Here is a 21,867-nt window from a genome sequence, read left to right as displayed (position 1 = left end):
GGGCATCCCTGGGCCCCGGCCCCGACACGCGCGGTCCGGGCCAGGGCGCACGGCCTCGGTGCAGGTCCGGGCGGTCCCCAGCTCCTCGCCCGCCGCCCCTCCCCCTTCTCCAAACTTTCTCCCAACTTCCCGACCTCCTCCGCTCTGCGCCCCGCTCCGCTTCCCTCATGAATTATTCAGCAGGCGCGCTCCAATCAGCGCGCCCCGGCCCCCCTTGCCAAGCCGCGGCTCGGGATGGGGGAGCTCCCCCCGCCCCCCGCGCGCCCCTCCCTCCCGGCCAGGCGCCGCCCGGCCCAGTCCCCAGCCCGGCCCAGCCTCAGCCCGCCCGGCCCGCGCCGCAGTCTCCCTCCCTCCCGCTTCGCTCCCCGCTCGGCTCTCACCCTCCCCGCCGGCGCGGAGCGCACTCGGCCCGGCGGCACGAGCAGCGCCACTCCAGGGAGGGGGGGAGACCGCGAGCGGCCGGCCCACCCCCAGCAGCTTTCTGGGGCGGGACCCCGAGGCCCCGGAGGGACCCCGACTCCAGCCACGTCTAGCTCTGCGCCCGCCCGGGCGGCCGCTGCCAGGACGCCCCCCGCCTTCTCGTCTGCGCGCGCGGCCGGGACGCGGGGCCACACCTGGGCGCCGCCACCCGGTGCCCGGCGCGCCCGCATGGGCCCGCGCTGAGGGCCCCGAGCGAGTCCCGCGCGCGGAGTTGGCGTCCACCCGCTCCGGCGGGGGTTCAGACCTGGGGGGGCTAGCGCCCCCCAAACTCGGATCGGGTCCAACCAGAGTTGAGGCGGCGCCATGGAGCTCCGGGCTCTGCTCTGCTGGGCTTCGCTTGCAGCCGCCCTAGAAGGTGAGTTCTCTTGGGGGCACCCCGGCCCTTCTGGGGCCCCCGAAGAAGGGCCTCGGAGTGGAAGGGCCGACCTCTCTCTCCCCCTAACCCGCTGCCCAGCTCCGAACGCTCCGGACCAATAGTGCTGGCGCGGGAGGGGGGCGGGGAGGAGGCGGCTCAGCGGGGAGTGGAGTTTTCTTTTGTTTGGGAAAGACTTGGAGTCGAGCTCCGTCCCGGGACTTGCCCCGGTCCCGGCTTCCCGAACAGTTAAACTCGCGTCTCCAGACGCCCTTGGCAGCCTTTCGTTTCTCCCGACTCCAACCTGCAGAGCTCTCTCCAGAGTTTCTGTCCCTCTTCCCACCTCCGCCAAACAGGAGGAAACATTTCTGGAGGAACAAGAGGACAGGCAGAACTTTGTGCTAGGCCATAAAACTCCGCCCGCCCCCCATTCCATAGCGTTCACACCTTGATCCTACAATTCCCTCCACCGCCGTCGGGGATGGCCGCCTTCTGCACTCAAGTCTCCAAACCTCCCAATCTCTCCCCAATCCGCGGCCCCTGGAGCAGAGAGCCTCCTACCCTGGCTTCCCCAGGCTGCACCCCAGCCCGTTAAATGCAGCGTAGACCCCAGCCCTTGCCCCAGTCCCACCAGAGTCCTTTTCTCTAACCCTAACCTGCCTCTTGTCCCCTGAACTCAGCCTGACTTATGTCTCCTAGGCTCTCTTAAATTTCTACTTTTTCTGCACCGTTGCAAATGTTACTTTATCCATGAGCCTCTGCCCTCCCCTCAACCTCTAGCGGGGAAGCAAGAGCCCTATAAACCCTCCTCCCACAGCCCTAATCTCCTTTCAATGAGTTGCCTCCTTCCCCTCCTTCCCTGCCTGCAATCAAAGGGGTCTCTGGGGAGTGGGCCATGGGGGGCTGCTGAGAAGAAGGAATCAAAGGCAGTTGGAAATGCGTCTTCTCCAGGCTGGGCAGTGCTGCTCTGGACTGGGGATCAAAGGCAGGGTGTGGGGGAGAAGGGAGACTTGCTGGGCTCAGGAAGCCGGAGAAAGAACCAGAGGGAGAGAGAGGGAAGGCAAAGCAGAGAGAAAACCCACCAGGATGACGTGTGGTGAGAGAGAAAGAAAGATGCCAAGGGAACAGGGAGTAACTTTGAATTCCTGTTACCTAAGTGCTTGCCGAGCCCAAGGCCCGGTGCTACGTGCTTTCAGTTTTCACGGTCCCAACAACCCTGTGGTGGGAAGTATTGTTACCTCCCATTTTACAGGTGAGCAGACTGAGACAGGCGTTCAGTCTTTTATCTAAGGCCCTGTGCCCCAGTGAAGGTGAAAGAGGGGAGACAGAAAGCAGAGTGACAGTCAGAGAGATGGAGGTGGCCGGAGAGCGGGGGAGAGGTGAGAGGCAAGAGAAGTGACGGCTCCAAGAGAGGGAGGCAGGCAGGACCTCGATAGGATGAGAGAAACGGGAGCCGCTTGGAGCGCCCAGGACAGCCTGAAACAGACAGTGTGTAAACTGGAGACAGGAAAACACTCTCCAGTCTGGAACAATGGAGGGTGGAGACGGCTGCCTCTATCCACCCGCTTCCCAGAACCCGGGCATCCTGTCCCCAGCATGCCGGGCTGTCTCCTACCACCCATGGGGGGCCCTGGGCCTCTCCTCGGGCTGGCCGGGCCTCCACCTGACCCCTGGCCCTCAGTGGACATCACCTGGTCTCTGGGAGGAGGCCGCCCCACCCACCTGCTCTCCTGTCTCTCCTATAGTCCGGGGAGGGGGGACCTGGGCCCAGGTGTGCTGCAGGCTCCTCCCAGCCAGACCTTTAGCGTCCCCCTCCCCACGTCTCCCAGGGGATTCCCCTCCCCTCCCTCCACCCTCCTCCCGTGCAGTTCTCCTAATCCCCACCTTCCTCCAGAACCCCACCCCTCCCCTCCCCCGACACCCCTCCCCCAAGGCCAGAGCCGAGCCAGGTGTGCTCACCCCCCCTACCCACACCCCTAAAATCCCCTCCCCTCTGCTTTCCCGTAACCAAATCCAGACATGAGGGCTCCCCAGACAGAGGCCGAGGGCAGGGAACCCCAGCGTCCTGGCCTCCAGGACCGGCCTCCGAGGACAGCTAGGCAGTGGGGAGGGGATGGGGGTCAGGGCTGGGGTGTTTGGTCTGAAGGATCGGAGGTGGCATCTTTGCATTTGGGGGAGGGACTGCAGAGGCGGAGGGAGACCCTGGTGGGAGGGGTGGCCTACCCCGTGTCAGGTCGGGGTCAGGTCTGGGCTCGAGTTTGGCCCTTTCTGAGCTGTTCGCCCATTTTTCCACTTTCAGCAGCTGTGTCTTCCCTTCTCTGGGGTACAGCAGTTCACAGAGGCCTGGCCCTGGGAGTCCTGGGGGTCAGCTCCCTGCCTGCCAGCTGTTAGGGGTGGGGCTGGCTCTCAGAAAAGAGGCTTGAAACCTGGGGACGGGTGGGGGTGAGCAGAGGGCAGGGCAGGCTCCCCTCCTCGGCCTGTCTGTCTGTCTCAGCTCCCAGGTCTTCCTGTGTCTCTCCCAAGCTCCGACTGACTCTGTATGTGTGTCTGTCTCAGAGACCCTACTGAACACGAAATTGGAAACTGCCGATCTGAAGTGGGTGACATTCCCTCAGGCGGACGGGCAGGTAAGAGCTGGGGCTCAGGTAAGAGCTGGGGCTGGGGCTCAGGAGGAAAGCCGATGGGGGTGGGGGGCCACTGTGCTGCTGCTTCCCGTGCCATACACCCATCCCCCACATCTCAGCAGCCAGGGCAGGTGTCTTCTGAGCCCTCGCCCCCCAAGGGTCCCCCAGCCTCCCTCCTGGCTTCATGGCAAAGACCCTGCAACTAACCCTCCCCCACCAGCTCAGCAGCCCCCCTTCTCCCCGCAGTGGGAGGAGCTGAGCGGCCTGGACGAGGAGCAGCACAGCGTCCGGACCTACGAGGTGTGTGACATGCAGCGGGCCCCAGGCCTGGCCCACTGGCTGCGCACCGGCTGGGTCCCCCGCCGCGGGGCCGTCCACGTGTACGCCACGCTGCGCTTCACCATGCTGGAGTGCCTCTCCCTGCCGAGGGCCGGCCGCTCCTGCAAGGAGACCTTCACCGTCTTCTACTTCGAGAGCGACGCAGACACGGCCACGGCCCACACGCCAGCCTGGATGGAGAACCCCTACATCAAGGTACCCAGGCGCCCCGGGGTTGGGGGGGCTGGCCTGGGGGATGGAAGCAGGAGGCCCCTGGCTTGAGGAGGGAAGCGGGTGGTCTGCTAGGTGGAATGGCCAGTCTACTCCACTGGGCAAGTACACCTCGCCCCCCTCACCTCATTTTTTGGCTGGGTCAGCACATCTTGCAGGATCTTAGTTCCCCTGCCAGGAATTGAACGCATGCCCTTGTTAGTGAAAGTGTGAAGTGCTAACCAGTGAGTCGCCAGGGAATTCCCGCCTCGCCCCTTCACAGCCTTTGCACCAGCTGATGCCTCAACCTGGAGTGCCTTCTCTCTGCCTTTCCCACCCAGCTCCTACCTGTCTTGTGATTCCAGCTCTGGGGTCCCGCCTGCCATCGCATTCATTATCCTTTTAACTTTTCATTGACTTTTCATCATTTCCTTCCTTTCTGTTTCCTCGGCACAGAGTCCGGGGCCTGGCCTAGAACAGGTGTTGATAAGTGTCTATAGGGTGAGTGAGTGCACGGCAAGGGGAGCCTGGACTCTTCATAGGAGCTTAACAAATGTTAATGGACAATGTTGGGGCCTGCAAGAAAGCGCACACTGGGAAGGGTGGAGAGAAGGTCCTGAAACAGGTGACTGAGCAGGTCACAGAGAGGGTGAGCCTGGGCAAAAGACAGTCCCGCGGGCTCCTCGGGGAGTGGAAGACTGTGGCAGTGAGTCTCTTCCCGCCCTGGCAGGTGGACACGGTGGCTGCTGAGCACCTCACCCGGAAGCGCCCAGGGGCCGAGGCCACGGGGAAGGTGAATGTCAAGACGCTGCGTCTGGGCCCGCTCACCAAGGCCGGCTTCTACCTGGCCTTCCAGGACCAGGGCGCCTGCATGGCCCTGCTGTCCCTGCACCTCTTCTATAAGAAGTGCGCCCAGCAGACTGTGAACCTCACCTACTTCCCGGAGACTGTGCCTCGGGAGCTGGTGGTGCCCGTGGCCGGCAGCTGCGTGGCCGATGCCATGCCCGCCCCCGGCCCCAGCCCCAGCCTCTACTGCCGGGAAGACGGCCAGTGGGCCGAGCAGCCAGTCACGGGCTGCAGCTGCAATGCGGGGTTCGAGGCCGCTGAGGGGAACACCAAGTGCCGAGGTGAGGGGAGGAGGCCAGTACCCTGATCAGGGACCCGCTTCTCAAGATTTCCAGTTTGAACGTTCTTTGCTCTCCTGGGCACTCAGTTACTGGAGGGTGTGTTTTCCGGGCCCCCAGCACCGTTTTGAGCTCTCCATCACTTCCATGCTCTTGCTTCTGACTCCACGCAGTTGCTCTCTGGACCTAACAGGCTCTCTTGGGCTAGGGGACCTTGTTGGACTCAGAGGCTTCGTGAACTCTAGTCCTATTCATTATGGTTTCCTCTAATTTACTGATACTGAATTCTCACTCACCTTGTTCTCGAGAGCAGAAGTTCTTAACCTGGGTTTTGTGGATAGGACAAGGGAATCTGTGAACTTTGATGGAAGAAAAAAAAAAAAAGATGGCTTTTCCTTTTCACTCATCTCTACCTGAAAGTGGTCACTCCTTTTACGGAGTGTCAGTCACAGCCCAGCGGTCAGAGCAAGACCTGAGATTTGGGCCCCGTTCAAATGCTGGGGGTTTTCACAGCTCAATGGAGATGATTTGCAAGAAGGGCAAAATGTTGTTTTCCTTCTCTGTGACTTCACAATTCCGTTGGCTATCAGTCCTGCCACTGTATCTCATTAATACAGAAACACACCCTTTGCCATGTTGTAAACTTTTCTTCCTGTATTTTTTTTTCCAAGTATATTCTTATGTGTGTGTGTGCTTAGTCACTCAGTTGTATATGACTCTTTGCGACCCCATGGACTATAGCCCATCAGGTTCTTCTATCCATGGAATTCTCCAGGCCAGAATACTGGAGTCGGTTGCCATTGCCTTCTCCACCTGTTTTGATCGTTGTATTTTCACTTACTTGGTTTTATTGGTAATCTGTATATTTTATGGTGTACGTTTAAAATCATTATTCTGAGCAAGGGTCTTGAGTTTCACCAGGCTGCCACGGAGTAGTGAGGGGTGTACACCAGGGTTCAGACCTTTGATCTGGAGGAAAGTCTTCTCCTCTTACAGGCTAGGTTTCTGAGCTTCTCACTCCCTGCTCCCCTCTTGGCACTTCATGCAACTTGATTTTATTTTTTTGGCCACACTGTGTGGCATGTGGGACCCTCATTCCCTGACCAGGGATTGAACTTGCACTCCCTGCGGTGGGAGCTCAGAGTCTTAATCAAAGGACCACCAGGGAAGTCCCTCATGCACCTTTAATAACCACTGAATGTCATTTTTTTTCCCCGGATCTCCACCCCCAACCCCACCGCTGAATGTCTTTGATGCGAGTTCTGATGGACACTTTCTCTCTCTCAGCCTGTGCTCAGGGCACCTTCAAGCCCCTGTCCGGGGAGGGGTCCTGCCAGCCGTGCCCAGCCAACAGCCACTCTAACGCCCTTGGCTCGTCCATCTGCCAGTGTCGCATCGGGTACTTCCGGGCCAGCACAGACCCCCGAAGTGCGCCCTGTACCAGTAAGTGGCCAGCGACCCCTGGGGTAGACCCCTCACCCCAGCCCCCATCCTCCCATGCCTTCCTCCTCTTGACCCTGGCCTGGTGCGTGGCCAACGCAAGATGTCAGTGTGGCTGCCCATCTGTCCCCACTGCCCATGCCCAGCCATTTCAGCCTCTGCCTGACACCCTGGTCTCCCGCAGCACCCCCGTCAGCCCCGAGAAGCGTGGTTCCCCGCCTGAACGGCTCCGCCCTGCGCTTGGAGTGGAGTGCGCCCCTCGAGTCAGGCGGCCGGGAGGACCTCACTTACGCGCTCCGCTGCCGGGAGTGCCGGCCCGGTGGGTCCTGCACGCCCTGCGGGGGAGACCTGACCTTCGACCCCGGCCCCCGGGACCTGGTGGAGCCCTGGGTGGCGATTCGCGGTCTGCGTCCTGACGTCACCTATACGTTTGAGGTCACCGCCTTGAATGGGGTGTCCTCCTTGGCCAGTGGGCCGGTCCCGTTTGAGGCTGTGAATGTCACCACAGACCGTGAGGGTGAGACTGGGGACTAGGGGCAGCCTGTGGTTGGATGGGAGAGGCCAGCGAGGAGGGTGGACAGTCTGAAGGCCTGAGGCAGGGAAAAGGCAGCAGCTGGGGAGTGGAGTTCCCAGGAAATACACTGGGTCAAGGCCTTTGGGGCAGGAGGCAGAAAGAGAGTGTTAAGTAGATGCAAAGGCGGGCTCCGGAGTCCAGAGAGAGCCGGGAGGAAATCCCGAAACAGCTGGAGGACCCAGACAAGTGTGGCCAGCAGAGGGAGAGCCAAGGAAGATAGGGGCCAGACCTGCTCCGCTCCAGGGCCCCAACGCGTCTCTCTCTCACAGTGCCACCCCCCGTGTCTGACATCCGGGTGACTCGGTCATCACCCAGCAGCTTGAGCCTGGCATGGGCCATTCCCCGGGCGCCCAGCGGGGCAGTGCTGGACTATGAGGTCAAGTACCACGAGAAGGTGAGAACCAGGCCCGCCCTGGGGGGTTGCAGTGGGCAGTGGGACCTGCTCCAGGGGCCGGGACACCTGAATGGTAGGCATCTGCCATGTATCAGCTGAATGATCTTGTGTCAGCCTCTTGGCCTCTCTGAGCTTCGTGTCTTCCTTATAAAGCTCTTAGGAAAAAAATTTCCTGGTGGTCCAGTGGTTAGGACTCCATACTTCCCTGGTCAAGGAACTAAGATCTTGCATGGCAAGCAGGATGGCCCTCCCCTCCCCACAAAATGCTTTAGGTAATAGAACCTACCCCACAGAATGGCTACCAAGACTAAACAATATAATTCATGCAATACACACAGCTCAGTGCATACATAGTGAAAGTCACTCAGTCGTGTCCGACTCTTAATAACCCCATGGACTATACAGTCTGTGGAATTCTCCAGGCCAGAATAGGTAGCCTTTCCTTTCTCCAGGGGATCTTCCCAACCCAGGGATCGAACCCGGGTCTCCCGAATTGCAGGCGGATTCTTTACCAACTGCGCCACAAGGGAAGCCCCAGTGCATACATAACTGAGCACAAAGGCCTCACCTGTCTCACAACAGGGTGGAGATGCTAGTGATGGAGGCCCAGGGCAGGGGAGGTGGGAAGAGCCACGGAATCTGGGGGCCCTGGCTTACGGCCAGCCCCTCTCTCCTCCGGAACAGGGCGCTGAGGGCCCCAGCAGCGTGCGGTTCCTGAAGACGTCGGAGAACCGGGCAGAGCTGCGGGGACTGAAGCGGGGAGCCAGCTACCTGGTCCAGGTGCGGGCACGCTCCGAGGCCGGCTACGGGCCCTTTGGCCAGGAGCACCACAGCCAGACCCAGCTGGACGGTGAGTCTGGGGGGCAGGACGTGCCTGGGGTTGGCTGTCCCCCCCAGGGCAAGGAGGCCTTGGCTCTCCGGACCCCCAAAGTCACGTCCCTCTTGCTTCTCTTTCCACCACGAGGCATTCTGGCCTGGTGATGGGACACAGAAACCGAATCCAACAGCTGGGTGTGAAGGCCCACTCAGCAGCTTTCCAGCTATGTGACCTTTAGCAAAAACTTGACCCCTGAGCCCCAGCTCTCTCATCCAACACTTGGAAGTAGGAGGCCTCTCTCCCAGGGCTCCAAGGATTAAATGAGGTGACACTTTGATAGTTTTTATATGCTGGCCCAAGGGGTTTTGTCCTAAACCTTTTAATTTTTTTTACAGTTTTATTGGGATATGATTCATCTACCTTATGATTCACCCATTTAAAATGTATAATTCATTGGCTTGTAATATATTCACAGAGTTGTGCAACCATGCCCATAATTAATTTTAGAACATTTCAGCACCTCAGAAAGACACATATACCCCTTCTATTACCTCTCAGCCCCCAGCAAACACTCATCTACCTTTTTTGTGTCTAGATTCGCCCATTCTGAATCTTTCATACACATGTTGTCACACGATACAGTCTTGTGACTGGCTGCTGCTTCTCTCACGTGGCATAATGTTTTCTAGGTTCAGCCATATTGTAGAATATATCAGGACTTCATTCCTCCTTGTAGCTGAAAAATACTCTGTTGAGTGGCTGTCCCATTTTTCTTTATCCATTCATCTGTTGATGGACGTTTAGGTTGTTTCCACCTTTTCATATTTAGCCTTAGGTACCTCCTATTCAAGTGGGACTTCTTTTGTGGTCACCAGTATTTATGACAGAACAGAATCAAACCCACTCAGGCCGGGAAACTTCTTCCCTGGCCCTGAGGGACTTGAGTGGAGCCCACGGGCCCTCAGGGTCTCCCTGATCTCAGTTCTTCTCCTCCAGAGAATGAGACCTGGAGGGAGCAGCTGGCCCTGATTGCAGGCACCGCGGTCGTGGGTGTGGTGCTAGTGTTCGTGGTCATCGTCATCGCAGTTCTCTGCCTCAGGTGAGCAACCTGGGCACCTGGAGACCCTGATGAAACCCCCTGGGGCTGGCCGCCCACCCTCTTGCTCCAGGTCGAGGCTCCCTGGATGTCCAGGGAACCTACCTGCTTTCACTTGGAATCCTCTCTGACTCCTGCTTCTCTCTTCCCATCCATTCCCTCTGGAACTCAGTTCCCTCTGGGACATGTGACTCAGTTTACCTTTTCTGTCCCATCCACTCCAGGAAGCAGAGCAACGGGAGAGAAGCTGAGTACTCAGACAAACACGCCCAGTATCTCATTGGGCACGGTGGGTATACCCTTCCTGAAGGATTCGGGGCTGGGGCAAGAGCTGTGAGCCCACGGCATCTGAGTGCAATGGGAGTCACCTCTTGGCTAACAGGCCCCACGCGATTCCCCAGGTACTAAGGTCTACATTGACCCCTTCACTTACGAAGACCCTAATGAGGCTGTCAGGGAGTTTGCAAAAGAGATCGATGTTTCCTATGTCAAGATTGAAGAGGTGATTGGTGCAGGTGAGTGGAAAACGCCTGGGTGCCAGGGAGGAGAGTGGAGTTGGTGGTGGGGTGGACGGCAGGGCCAGCCAGATCCCCCGGGAGAGGAGAGCTGACCCGAAGCGTCCTTCCTGAAGGCGAGTTTGGTGAGGTGTGCCGGGGGCGCCTCAAGGCCCCTGGGAAGAAGGAGAGCTGCGTAGCCATCAAGACCCTGAAGGGCGGCTACACGGAGCGGCAGCGGCGGGAGTTCCTGAGTGAGGCCTCCATCATGGGCCAGTTCGAGCACCCCAATATCATCCGCCTGGAGGGCGTGGTCACCAACAGCGTGCCCGTCATGATCCTCACTGAGTTCATGGAGAACGGTGCCCTGGACTCCTTCCTGCGGGTGAGCCCCCCCCACAACACCCCAGTCCACCCTGCCCTCCCCCAGCACAGCCCAGGACAGACGGTGGGCCCCGTGTTGCTGCCTCTGCGACATTCATCCTCCGCCAGGGAAGGCTGAGTCCTGGGGCTGGTCTCCCTGTGGGGCCGGCAGACCCCAGGATCTGGAGGGGCTGTCATCTGTCTTTGTGACAAATATTTACTGAGCATCTCCTTGTGCACCCGCCACTGTCCGGGGCCTCGGGAATTCGACCCTGAACATCTCTGGTCTTGGCGAGCTGCTGGTACAATGTGGAAGACTGAAAGTTAACAAGTATGAACAAGCTTTTATAGAAAGCAAACAAAATTTCACATGTGAAAAAAAATTAAACAGGCTTATAGAAATGAGAGGAAAGAGCTCATTTTTGCTACTTGAACAAAATTGTATGAAGTTTTATTATTTTTTTTTCAACTTTACTAGGCATCTTTAAAAAAAAAAAAAAAACACTTTTTTTTTTTGGCTGCACCACACGGCTTGTGGCACTTCCCTGATCAGGGATCAGACCTGTGCTCCCTGCAGGGGAAGTGCGGAGTCTTAACCACTAGACCACCAGGGAAGTCCCCGAAAGGTTTTTCTACAGAGCAAAGCAATGTTGCATTTAACAGAATGACAACAACACCCTGGTATCACTAATGCCTGTGTGATACTCATATTTCTCCAGTTGTCCCCAACATGTCGCAGCATCCAGTTCAGGATCAAGCATTGCACTGGCAGTTATTGTTTTGAGTCTTTTTACATCCCAGGACAGTCCTTTGTCTTTCTGATACGCTCAAGGGCTGGGCCGCTTGTCCATTCAAATGTCTTTTCTAGATTGATTGGATTCTTCCTCGCGGGGTCATTTAGCTTGTTTCTCTGTGTTTCCCATAAGGGAAGCTGTATCTAACACTGTGATAAGTTCAGAATTCTACGTCTGTGGCCAGCCTCCATCAGGCGGTGCGGTGTGCTTCCCACGGTACTGCATTGGGAAACACAGGCTGCCCGGCTCCCATCACGAGGGATGCTGCGGCAGACACTGGGGCAGTGCCTTGTGGATGCTGGAGTTTGTTCCATTGTCTGGTTGCAGGAGAGGGAAGGGGGTCTGTCTTAGAAGAGATGGCATCTGGGTAGATGAGAAAGCCAGCCGTGAGAAGATGGGGGCAGGGGGAAGCATACTGGGGACTGAAGAGCCCCCCAGGGTATACGGGATCTGGTGCGTTCAAGAAGCAGAAAGGCTGGTGAAACTGAACCAGGTCAGCAGAGGAGCCATGGTGGATCACCTCGTAGTTGGCGGCTGGGTCTCGTGGTCTTAGAACTGGGGGTGTGATTAGAAGTCCAAAAGAGGAAGCTTTGGGGAGGGTATCAGCAAGAGTGACAGTCGCTCAGTCGTGTATGACTCTTTGAGACCCCAAGGACTGTAGCCTGCCATGGAATTTTCCTCTGGCATGAGGAGGCAGAGAAGGACAGCCTCCTCTGTCCATGGAATTTTCCAGGCATGAATACTGGAGTGGGTTGCCTATCCCTTTTCCAGGGGATCTTCCCAGTCCAGGGATTGAACCCAGGTTTCCCGAATTGCAGGCGGATTCTTTACTGCTGAGCCACCAGGGAAGCCTGCCGATGAGGAGACTGGCAGTCACTCAGGCCGTGGGGGGTGCAGTGGGTGTGGAGAAGCAGTTGGGTTTGGGGTGTGTTTTGGAGGCATAGCAGGCAGAACTTGCTGATGGATCGTAGGCTGTGAACAGGGGAGAGAGAGGAATCGTGGAGACTCCGAGGTCTCTACCCTGAGTGCCTGGGAGTGCAGGCGCAGGCTTGGAGGATGGGTTCAGAGTTCAGTTTCTGGACTCAGCGTTGCTGGCCCTGCAGGGCTGCCAAGAATCCCCTGCGTGCTAGCTGAACCCAGAGGATGGGCTTAGTTAACCATTTGTGACTGGCAGGCTTACCTGGTGAGAGCAGACTCTATGAAGGTGAAGGTCGGGCTTTAGACCTTGGCTTTGGTGCTGCGGTTACCGAGCACACCCGACTCCTCACCATTCTCTTGCATCCTATATACAGTAGGTCCAAGAGGGCTGAGTGCGAGTGTGGCTGGATCAGTGCCAAGGCACACCTCTCCACCTGGAGACAGGTGTCTTCAGAGCACACTCGTAACTGTCGTCGCTCCATTGCTGTCAAATAAAAAGAACACGTTAGATCCAAACCATTTGCCTAATATTTCCTGGATCGAATGCACTGTACTAGGTTAAATGGAAGAAAGTATAATCTTATTTAAATTTTCATTTTTATTATTTTTTTAACACCAAAACATTTTGTATTGGGGTATAGCCGATTAACAGTGTTGTGATAGTTTCGGGTAAACAGCAAAGGTACTCAGCCATACATTTACACGTACCCATTCTCCCCCAAACCGCCCTCCCATCCAGGCTGGCACGTAACATTGAGCAGAGTTCCATGTGCTATATAGTAGGTTCCCGGCTCCTTATAGTCTAATTACAAGAGACTTGAGTGCATGTATTTGAAACAGGAACAGTTATAAGCATTATGTCACGATACTGCAGAAAAGACTGAGAGGACTCAAGAGTGAAAGAAAGCAGAAGGGGTTTACCTAGGATGTTGGCAGGCCTGCCCTACAGGTGGGCGTGAGATGGGTCTGGAAGGGATAAATACGGTTTATTTTTTAATGTATTTGTTTTTATTGATTTATTTGGCTGTGCCAGGTCTTAGTAGTGGCAGGCAGGATCTTTGCTCTTGGTTGCAGTTTTCAGAATCTTCAGTTGCAGCATGCAAACCCCTAGCTGTGGCTTTTGGGATCTTAGTTCCCCGACCAGGGATTGAAACCCAGGCCCTCTGTATTGGGAGTGCAGAGTCTCAGCCACTGGAGCACCGGGGAAGTCCCATAAATATAGTTTAGAATGTCGGGGAAAGAGGAGCGCCCTAACTGCGACCCCTACCGTGTCCATCTCCAGCTGAACGACGGCCAGTTCACCGTGATCCAGCTCGTGGGCATGCTACGGGGCATCGCCTCGGGCATGCGCTACCTCGCCGAGATGAGCTACGTCCACCGAGACCTGGCTGCCCGCAACATCCTGGTCAACAGCAACCTCGTCTGCAAGGTCTCAGACTTTGGCCTCTCCCGATTCCTGGAGGAGAACTCCTCCGACCCCACCTACACGAGCTCTCTGGTGAGGCTGGGGGACAACCATGTGGTCTAGGTTCTTAGGGCCGGGTTGGAAAGGTGGGAGGCTGAGGGACTGACAGCTCTGGTCCAGGCCAGGATGTAGGAGCAGACCTACATTGTGGCGGACGTGGGGGCTGGGGGATCAGCTTAAGGAACCGGCTGCTAGGAGTCTGGGAAAAGAACAGAGTTGGGGAGCTGGCCATTTGGGGCGCCGAAAGAAAGGAGGCCTAAGCTGGGGGAGACGCAGAATGCCCGAGTCCTGGGAGTCCCTCAGCTCACCTTGTCCTCCCCCGTCTTTAGGGAGGAAAGATTCCCATCCGCTGGACAGCCCCCGAGGCCATTGCCTTCCGGAAGTTCACATCGGCCAGTGATGCCTGGAGCTACGGAATTGTCATGTGGGAGGTCATGTCATTTGGGGAGCGGCCATACTGGGATATGAGCAATCAGGATGTAAGTATCCTGTGGTCCCACCAACCTGCCCTGGAATGTCTTGGCTCTTGGGATGTGGGGTGGTGGGGTGGCAGGGGATCCTTCTTAGAGAGCTCATCACTGTTGGTCCTTGAGGTGGTGAGAGTGGCATGGTGAGGAGGTGATCTGTGTTTAGAGTTTGATAACAGCTCATCTGGTCACAGACGGAGGCAGAGATGGAAGGCAGGCTTGGGAGGTTACATGTCTGGATCATAGCTCAAGAGCTTCTAGGACACTGAGCCATAGCCAGCCTGGGCCCTGGCAGGGAGGGCCACCCCTAGGTTAGCCCTTCTGGCCCGCAGCACCCATCCCGGCGTCTGTTAAGTCACCACTTCTGTGGGGTCCTTCGGCAGCTTCATTTTCCCCTTGACTCCCTCACCCAGTGCGTCTTCCACCCATCATTCCAGGTGATCAACGCCATTGAACAGGACTACCGGTTGCCCCCGCCCCCAGACTGCCCCACCTCCCTGCATCAGCTCATGCTGGACTGTTGGCAGAAAGACCGGAATGCGCGGCCCCGCTTCCCCCAGGTGGTCAGCGCCCTCGACAAGATGATCCGGAACCCTGCCAGCCTCAAAATCGTGGCCCGGGAGAACGGCGGGTGAGGACCCCAGAGGATGGGCCCTCTTTCCTGCTCTGTGCCACCCTGAGAACCTCGCTTCCTCCCCTCCGCCACCCCAGAAGTATCGGTCCTTTCGGTGGTATGTGGGCTGTGCCCTTCCGCCTCTCCAGGCCTGGGCTCTGCGTCCTCACCCTGACACACGCTGTTGCTAAGGGTATCCTCCGCATCCTTGCCCCCCAGGGCCTCGCACCCCCTCCTGGATCAGCGGCAGCCTCACTACTCAGCTTTTGGCTCCGTGGGGGAGTGGCTTCGAGCCATCAAGATGGGAAGATACGAAGAAAGCTTTGCAGCTGCTGGGTTTGGCTCCTTTGAGCTGGTCAGCCAGATCTCCACTGAGTAAGTCATGGTGGGAGCTGGGGACCGGGAGGGCGGTGGTGAGGGCCAAGCAACCAGGAGGGTGGAATCTGGGTGACCACAGTCAGGCCCACAGTTTGAGCAGGGGCCTTTGAGGTCAACTTCTGGTGCCCATTCTAGAGCCCCTCCCCCCGCAAAGAGTAACAGCTGCAGGGACTGAGAGCTCGGGAATCTTTCAGGTCAGCTGTGCCTGCCTCACCCCCTTGCACCACCTCGGCCGTGGGCCATCTCGCTCCCGCCTTGAAATCTATATCTATCTTTGTGCATCTATCTACATTCCAGACCCTGCTCTCACATTAACAACGTGTCAACTCTGGATGTTTTCCCACCCATAAAAGGAGAAGATTGGCCTGGGTTTTGGAAATCCTTTCCAGCTTTAATGTTAAATGGTTTTACAATTCCAGTGCCTTCCAAATACTGCTTTCCCCTAGTTGGCCTCTCCCTGGTCCTTCTTTCCACCTTTCCATTCCTGTCCCAAGGACTCCTCTCACCCTGGGTTGGAATCACAGAAATAGGACTAGAAATCCAGACACAGAGGGTCCAAGAGGCCCTTTCCTTGGGAAGCCCGTCTTGTCCCAGCAGGTCTGGGCCCCTCCTGACTGGCTTGAGCCTTCCCTTGACACGGGTTCACTGACATGGGTTCTTGCCTTCCACTTCTCATCGCTTCTTTCTTACCTCAGCCTCCCTGCATCAGGACGGGGGCTGGGAGCAGTCTGTTTGTGTCCTCTCTCTCGCCCATTCCTTTCTCCACCCACCCAGCTCCTCTCTTTCTCCTTCCGATTTTTCCTTTTGATTTCTTTGTCCGGAAGACTTTTCCTTCTGACTTCTTTGTCCTCTGAAGCATTCTTTCGCCAACCTCATTTTATGGGCTTTTCTCTCCCTTTCGTTCCTCCTCTTCCCTGATTCTCTGCCTTTCCTTCTAGTTTCAGCATCCAGGGCGAAGCCCTCCACCCCTTGTTTCTCTATCCCTGCGGGTACCTAGCCTCGCCCCCTACTGCGGCTGCGCGCAGAACTGTGGTGTGCGCCTAAATCGGCCCCCACCCCCGGAAACTGCCCGACAACTGTTGACGTCTACCCGCTTCTCCGCTGGCCATTCTGATTGGCTGGCACGACCGAGGCGGGGACGGGTTTTTGAAGGAGAGATGTCCTGGGAGCTTAGTGGTCTCACCTAGCTGTTGATTCTTCCGCAGGGACCTGCTCCGAATCGGAGTCACTCTGGCGGGACACCAGAAGAAAATCCTGGCCAGTGTCCAGCACATGAAATCCCAGGCCAAGCCTGGAGCCCCAGGCGGGTCGGGAGCACCGGCCCCCCAGTACTGAACTGCATCTGTACGCCTGGCTCCGTAGCTCTAGAGCGGCAGGGACTCCAGCGCCCGGGGATCCCTTTCTTCCTGGGGCAGAGTCGGGTAGGGGGGACTCAAGAGGCTCCCACCCCACGCCCCACTGACTGGATTGCACTTTGAACCCATGGGGGTGGGGAGCTGGCAGTTTGGAGAGAGAGGATTTGGGGATTCTGCAGTGTGGAATCATAACGCTCCCCCCGGGGGGTGGGGGGGACCCCAAACCGAGGGCGCAGGAGCCTTTCCCTCAGGATTGGGTGTGACCGGAGGAAAAGGAGTCCCCGGAGTCTGCCAACATCCCAGGGCTAGTTGGGCACGATCTCCACAGCCTCCCTTGGATCCCCAATTAGGGCCCCCAGGTGCCCCTCCTCACCTTGAAGGGTAGCAGCCCTGCAGACCAAAGAGAAGGGAGGACTAGCCTGCGAGCTCGGGAGGCGAGAAGGGGCATCATGGCCCAGTGACGAAATCATTGGACTTGGATGTCCCAACCTTGCTGCTGTCTCCACCGAACTCAGTTTTCCCTTGTAAATACCCCTCCCCCATCTGCTGCCTTCATATTGAAGGTTTTTGAGTTTTAATTTTTTGTTTTTGGTCTTATTTTTCCTTTTTTTTTTTTTTTTCAGTTTTTGTTGTTTTCTACAGTCCTTGTCATAACTTTTTGTGTTAGAGGGGACCTGTTTCATTATTGCCTCTTTGGCCCAAGTGGAAACAGGGACCCGTCATTGTGTCTTGTTTCCAGAACAGTGCCTTGGTCACGCCACAACCCCCCGACATTTCCCTGCCCCCCAAGTACCCCCAAATTGTGTCCATGAGGGGGTGTCGGGGGGGGGGGAAGTGCTGGAAAGCAGAGACAGACACCGGTGCTTGGAGGGGTTCTTAAATTATATTTAAAACGATTGTTTTGTATAAATAAAAGAAAATGGGAAGTGTCTTCACTCTGGGGATGATTAGGAGTGGGAGGGAGGTGATGGAATAGGCTTCTGTAGAGGGGGGCTCTGGTATGGAGGGGCTTTTGAGCCAGGCTGACTGAGGGGTCGGAGGTGTGGAGATAGGGCTGTGGCAGGGGTGGGGGCTGGGTGCTTGGTTCCCAGCCCCAGGGTGTGTTTGAGGTGGTGGGGTGGGGGCACTGGAGATGAGTCATTGGCAGCTGCTTCTAACGGCTCCAGATGGCTCTGCCAAGAGCCTGGGGCACCTCCGGGGTGGGGCTTCCCTCCTTCCCCCCACCGGCCCTGGTTTCTGAGCCCTGGCTGAGGGGCTCTATGAGACAGGGGAGGCCTATAACTTGGGGCCGTCGTCCTAACAGCCCCCTGATGTGGGAAGGGGGATCTGCTGGGGTGGAGGCCCCGTCAGATGAGGGAGACAGATGTGGGCCAGATGTTGACAGCTGGGGTTAGTTTAGAGGCAGTGGGGGGAGTGTCTGCATTTGGTTGTGGGGGAGGGGCAGAGGCTGGCGTGGAGGACACGGACCCCCCACGTGTATGTACACACACACACACACACACACACACACACGCTGGGCTGGGTCTGGAGGACAATTCCCCCTTTCAAGATGCTGCCCAGGCAGGTTCTCCCAGCCTCTTGGAAAGGGAGGGGAAACCACCTGAGTATCTTCCCCCAAATTCCCCCTCCTGAGCAGGAAGACGAGGCTGGGGTCAATTCCCTGATGTCTTTCTCACCATCTTCAGTTTCCCGGCCTGCCCGCCCCAGGGGACACCTGCAGGGGCAGGCCTGGACCGGCCGCTTTGTCAAGCTGGTGCAGCCTTGCCATTTTTGCATCTCAGTTGCCCCCTGTTATGCTGGGGTTGGTGTGTGTGAGTTGTTCAGTCATGTCCAACTCTGCGACCCCATGGACTGTAGCCCACCAGATGCCTCTGTCCATGGAATTTTCCAGGGAAGAATACTAGAGTGGGTTGCCATGCCCTTCTCCAAGGCGTCTTCCCAACTCAGGGATTGAACCTGGGTCTCCTGCATTGCGGGCACATTCTTTACCATCTGAGCCACCAGGGAAGCTTCGCCGGGGTTGATACAGGACCCCAAACCCCAGCTTCTGCCCCTCCCAGCCCAGGAAGCCTCCAGGAGTGGTCCCGTCCCCAGTTTCCTGCCCCTACTACTGCCTTTGGGAATCTCTAATGCTCTGGAATCCTCTGTCGCCTTCCTTGATGACATGGCTCATGTCTGTACCTCTAACAGGATGGGCGGGACTCTGTCCTGCGGAGGACTTAGGGAGGATGCTGGTCCAGGCCACCTCCTACCCCTGCCAACCAGACATCCAGGCTAGATAAGGAGACCTTAGGTGGGTCAGAGGTCAGGGGAGCCGGACACAGATGAATAGAAAGGCAAAGGGTCAAAGAGCAGGAAAAGGGAGGTCAGTGCAGGGGGGACAAGGGGTGGTGCCAGGCATGCAGCTGGGAGTCCTGTGACGCTCAGGTTAAACGCAGCCAGCCCAGCTCCAGAGTGCGAACTGCTTCCTCCAGCTGAGAGGCAGGGTGACCTGGCCGGGGGCACCCCTTCTTTCTTGGAGCCCTTTCCCCAACCAACTTGGGTCTTGCTTCCTTGGGTCAGCCACATAAAGGTGGCCACTGGGCTCATTTGGAGGACAGAGTAAGGATTCCTCTCTAGAACCCAGGGTCCTGCCTGCTTTGGCATCCCCTCTCCTTGGTATCTCACATCTGAGCCCAGTGGGCAGCCTTCCTTTTTTTCTTAGAGCCCGCGCAGGACGTCCCAGCCCCCTCCCCCAGGACCTGCCTGGTGGGAGGCACAAGGCATGGAGCTAAGGGCGGGCATGTCTGCACTTTGGCCCTTGGCTGAGGTGAGCTGGTCACTCCTAGCAGGATGGAGCTCCAAGCTCCTCCCAAGCCAGGCCTCAGCCCCCACCCTCAGTTACCATAGCAACCCCAAGGCCCTTTGGGTCACAGGCCAGTTCACCCTTTGGAAAAAGCCACATTTCCCATCCTGAGCCTCTGCCCAGAGCTTTAATCTCATCATTAGAAACATAAAACCTCAGGATCACCTTTCACTTACCCAAGTGGGAAGCTCAGAGGCCAAGACCTACAAGAACTAGGATTCCTGGGGTGCCCTCTTTTCTCCTGTATCCCTGAAGCCCTTCACGGGACTTTGTCTAAGGGACAGGCAGCCCCTTACCTCCTCAGACCTCGGTTACTCTCCCTGTGGACACTTTCTGGAGCATCCAGCCTTAGGTCCCCGGGCCTGCGTTTCCCTTCTGTCTCTCCCCACCACGGTCCACCTCACAGACCCTTCCTCCACCAGAATCATGTGGAAATTCACATCTCAAAAATAAATAATTTTATCTCTCTTTTTTCTGTGGACAACTCAGAACTGAGCGACTCTGAGGGCTTGCTCTGGACTAAAATCTGAGGAAAAAGAAAACATGGATAAGAGGCAGCCTCAGGCCGGGCGCCAAAGCTGTGGGCCGTGGGGCTGGGGCTCACCCGCATGTGGCGGCTTGCCTCTGGTCTGGCTCCGCATTTTCTCCCTAGAGGGCGAAACACACCGGTGATGACGGTCAGCACCCACTCCCCGTGTTTGCTCCCCCTAGCCGGCCCTCCTCTGCCCCTTTCCAGAAACTCACCTCCTCCCTTTCCTCCTGGAAATGCATCCTCTGGTCACCGCCGCTGGCACTATGACCACCATGGGCACCAGCAATGGCAACAGGATGGAGGCAAAGTTGGATGCTTCTGGGGTGCAGGGAACAGAAATAGAGGTGTGGAATAAGAGGTGAGGGGTATACTCCCTTCCGGTCCTCAGCTGCCACCCTGCACGTCTCTGGGTCCTGGCTCTCCCTCCAGGAAGCCACCACTCCCAGGGCTCTCAAGACCTTGGTGCCGCCCTCCTGCTCCCGGCGGACACACAACTCCCACAAACCCTTCAGGAGGATGTTCACCCAGCTGGTCCCCCAGAGTCCAGGGTATCAGCTGGGTCAGTGCTTCTCCAAGAGTAGCCCTGATATCACTTCCATCAGTCACCTGGGAGCTTGTGAAATGCAGGCATCTTGAGGCCCCACGGAGACCTACCAAATCCATGTCTCTGGGGCTGAGTCCCAGAGACAACCTTGCCCCACCCTGATCTTAGGCACAATCACAGTTGGAGAATTGCTGGTGCAGAGGCACATGGGAATTATAATTTGGGATGGAGAAAACTAATAAACAGTACCAGGGAGGCTAAGAGGGCACAAGAGAGGGGAACAACAACAGGGTGAGGCATACAGATCACAGAAGTGGGGAGCTCAGGGTCAGAGAGAAGATTCCAGAGTGTGTAGGGCATAGGGACTCTGAGATTCTTTGAAGATACTGATCTTGCTAATCTTTAGGGATCATATCCAAATATTATATTATTACATCTCATATAGTAATATAAGACATTGATAATATACTATCTACTATACATCTATGGGCTTCCTTGGTGGCTCAGAGGGTAAAGAATCTGCCTGTAATGAGGGACACCCAGGTTCGATCCCTGAGTTGGGAAGATCCCCTGGAGAAGGGAATGGCAACCCACCCCAGTATTCTTGCCTGAAGAATCCCATGGACAGAGGAGCCTGGTGAGCTATAATCCATGGGGTCACAAAGAGTTGGACACAACTGAGCAACTAAGACACACATACACACGCATACATCTATAATAGATACTGTAGGTTAATATTGGAGAAGGCAATGGCACCCCACTCCAGTACTTTTGCCTGGAAAATCCCATGGACGGAGGAGCCTGGTAGGCTTCAGTCCATGGGGTCGCTAGGAGTTGGACACGACTGAGCGACTTCACTTTCACTTTTCACTTTCATGCATTGAGGAGGAAATGGCAACCCACTCCAGTGTTCTTGCCTGGAGAATCCCAGGGACCGGGGAGCCTGGTGGGCTTCTGTCTACAGGGTCGCACAGAGTCGGACACGACTGAAGCGACTTAGCAGCAGCAGCAGCAGGTTAATATTATATACATGGACTTATTCTGCGGCCATTGTTGGGGCGGAAGATGAGAGGAGCTTGTGAGGATACAGGTCTGGGGTGAAGTTCTTGCCTGGCTTTTCAGGGGGAGGTACATCCTGCGGCTCCATGCAACGGTCTCCCCCGTAACCAGGTTCACACTCACAGGTGAAGTGCGTTCCCTGCTCCCGGCACCGCCCATCATTCTGACAGGGGTTCTGTAGGCACGGGCTGTCTGCAAGGATGGAAGCAAGTGGGAGGGGGTTCTGGGAGGACACTCAGAGCCAGGAAGAGGGGCCTGGGGGCTGGGACACCAGGGAAGAATTTCTCCCAGAGACATTTGCTGGGGTCCGCTGACCAGGCTTCCAGTCCTGGTTCTATACCCCCGAAATCTGGGGAAACTGCTTACCCTCTTCTGAACTCCATTTTCTTTACCCTATAATGTGGGAATGCTATGCTCACCACCCCAAGTGCTGATTAAGGACTAAAGGAGATCTTGAGACACGAATGCAGAGCAGAGAGCAGAGGCTCAGAAGACAGGGCCTCTGCCTTGTCCCTCCCGAGAGAGAGAGAGAGAAATGAAATGGCAGGAGCGTCCTGATCTTGATGAGATGGGCTCTTCCCAGGACTGAAAGGGCTGGTTTGTTCCAAGTC

General features: G+C 56.8%; 2 protein-coding genes across 3 annotated transcripts in view; one reads left to right on the top strand and one right to left on the bottom strand.

The window, feature by feature from the left end:
* Window positions 1-290: 290 nt before the first annotated feature.
* On the top strand, window positions 291-17,207 carry EPHB4 (EPH receptor B4). 2 transcript variants are annotated; one of them, XM_086374252.1, is made up of 17 exons: window positions 291-835; window positions 3,389-3,459; window positions 3,703-3,990; window positions 4,715-5,111; window positions 6,396-6,551; window positions 6,733-7,065; window positions 7,392-7,516; window positions 8,201-8,366; window positions 9,330-9,432; window positions 9,654-9,718; window positions 9,831-9,944; window positions 10,061-10,308; window positions 13,281-13,496; window positions 13,793-13,942; window positions 14,368-14,561; window positions 14,763-14,918; window positions 16,127-17,207. In XM_086374252.1, exons 1-17 carry the CDS (start codon window positions 784-786, stop codon window positions 16,254-16,256), a joined length of 2,964 nt encoding a protein of 987 aa, XP_086230378.1. In that variant the 5' UTR covers window positions 291-783; the 3' UTR covers window positions 16,257-17,207. The 2 variants fall into 2 exon arrangements, with proteins under 2 accessions (XP_086230378.1, XP_086230377.1); XM_086374251.1 differs by having other exon boundaries at window positions 297-835; window positions 8,180-8,366.
* Window positions 17,208-19,567: 2,360 nt separating this feature from the next.
* The window catches only part of ZAN (zonadhesin), a 36,221-nt gene continuing 33,921 nt past the window's right edge, over window positions 19,568-21,867 (bottom strand). The window contains exons 44-46 of the mRNA XM_086374281.1: window positions 21,308-21,448; window positions 19,866-19,971; window positions 19,568-19,769 (exon numbers count right to left, since the gene is read on the bottom strand). Coding sequence (XP_086230407.1) covers window positions 19,682-19,769; window positions 19,866-19,971; window positions 21,308-21,448 — 335 coding nt within the window. The 3' untranslated portion in view covers window positions 19,568-19,681. The remainder of the gene's footprint in view (window positions 19,770-19,865; window positions 19,972-21,307; window positions 21,449-21,867) is intronic.

The sequence above is a fragment of the Bos grunniens genome, chromosome 25 (assembly GCF_055505025.1).
Source record: "Bos grunniens cultivar Pamir isolate PY7600 chromosome 25, Bosgru_T2T1.0, whole genome shotgun sequence".
Classification (NCBI taxonomy): Eukaryota; Metazoa; Chordata; class Mammalia; order Artiodactyla; family Bovidae; genus Bos; species Bos grunniens.
The sequence above is the reverse complement of the archived record's forward strand: the minus strand, read 5'-3'. Positions and strand labels throughout refer to the sequence as shown.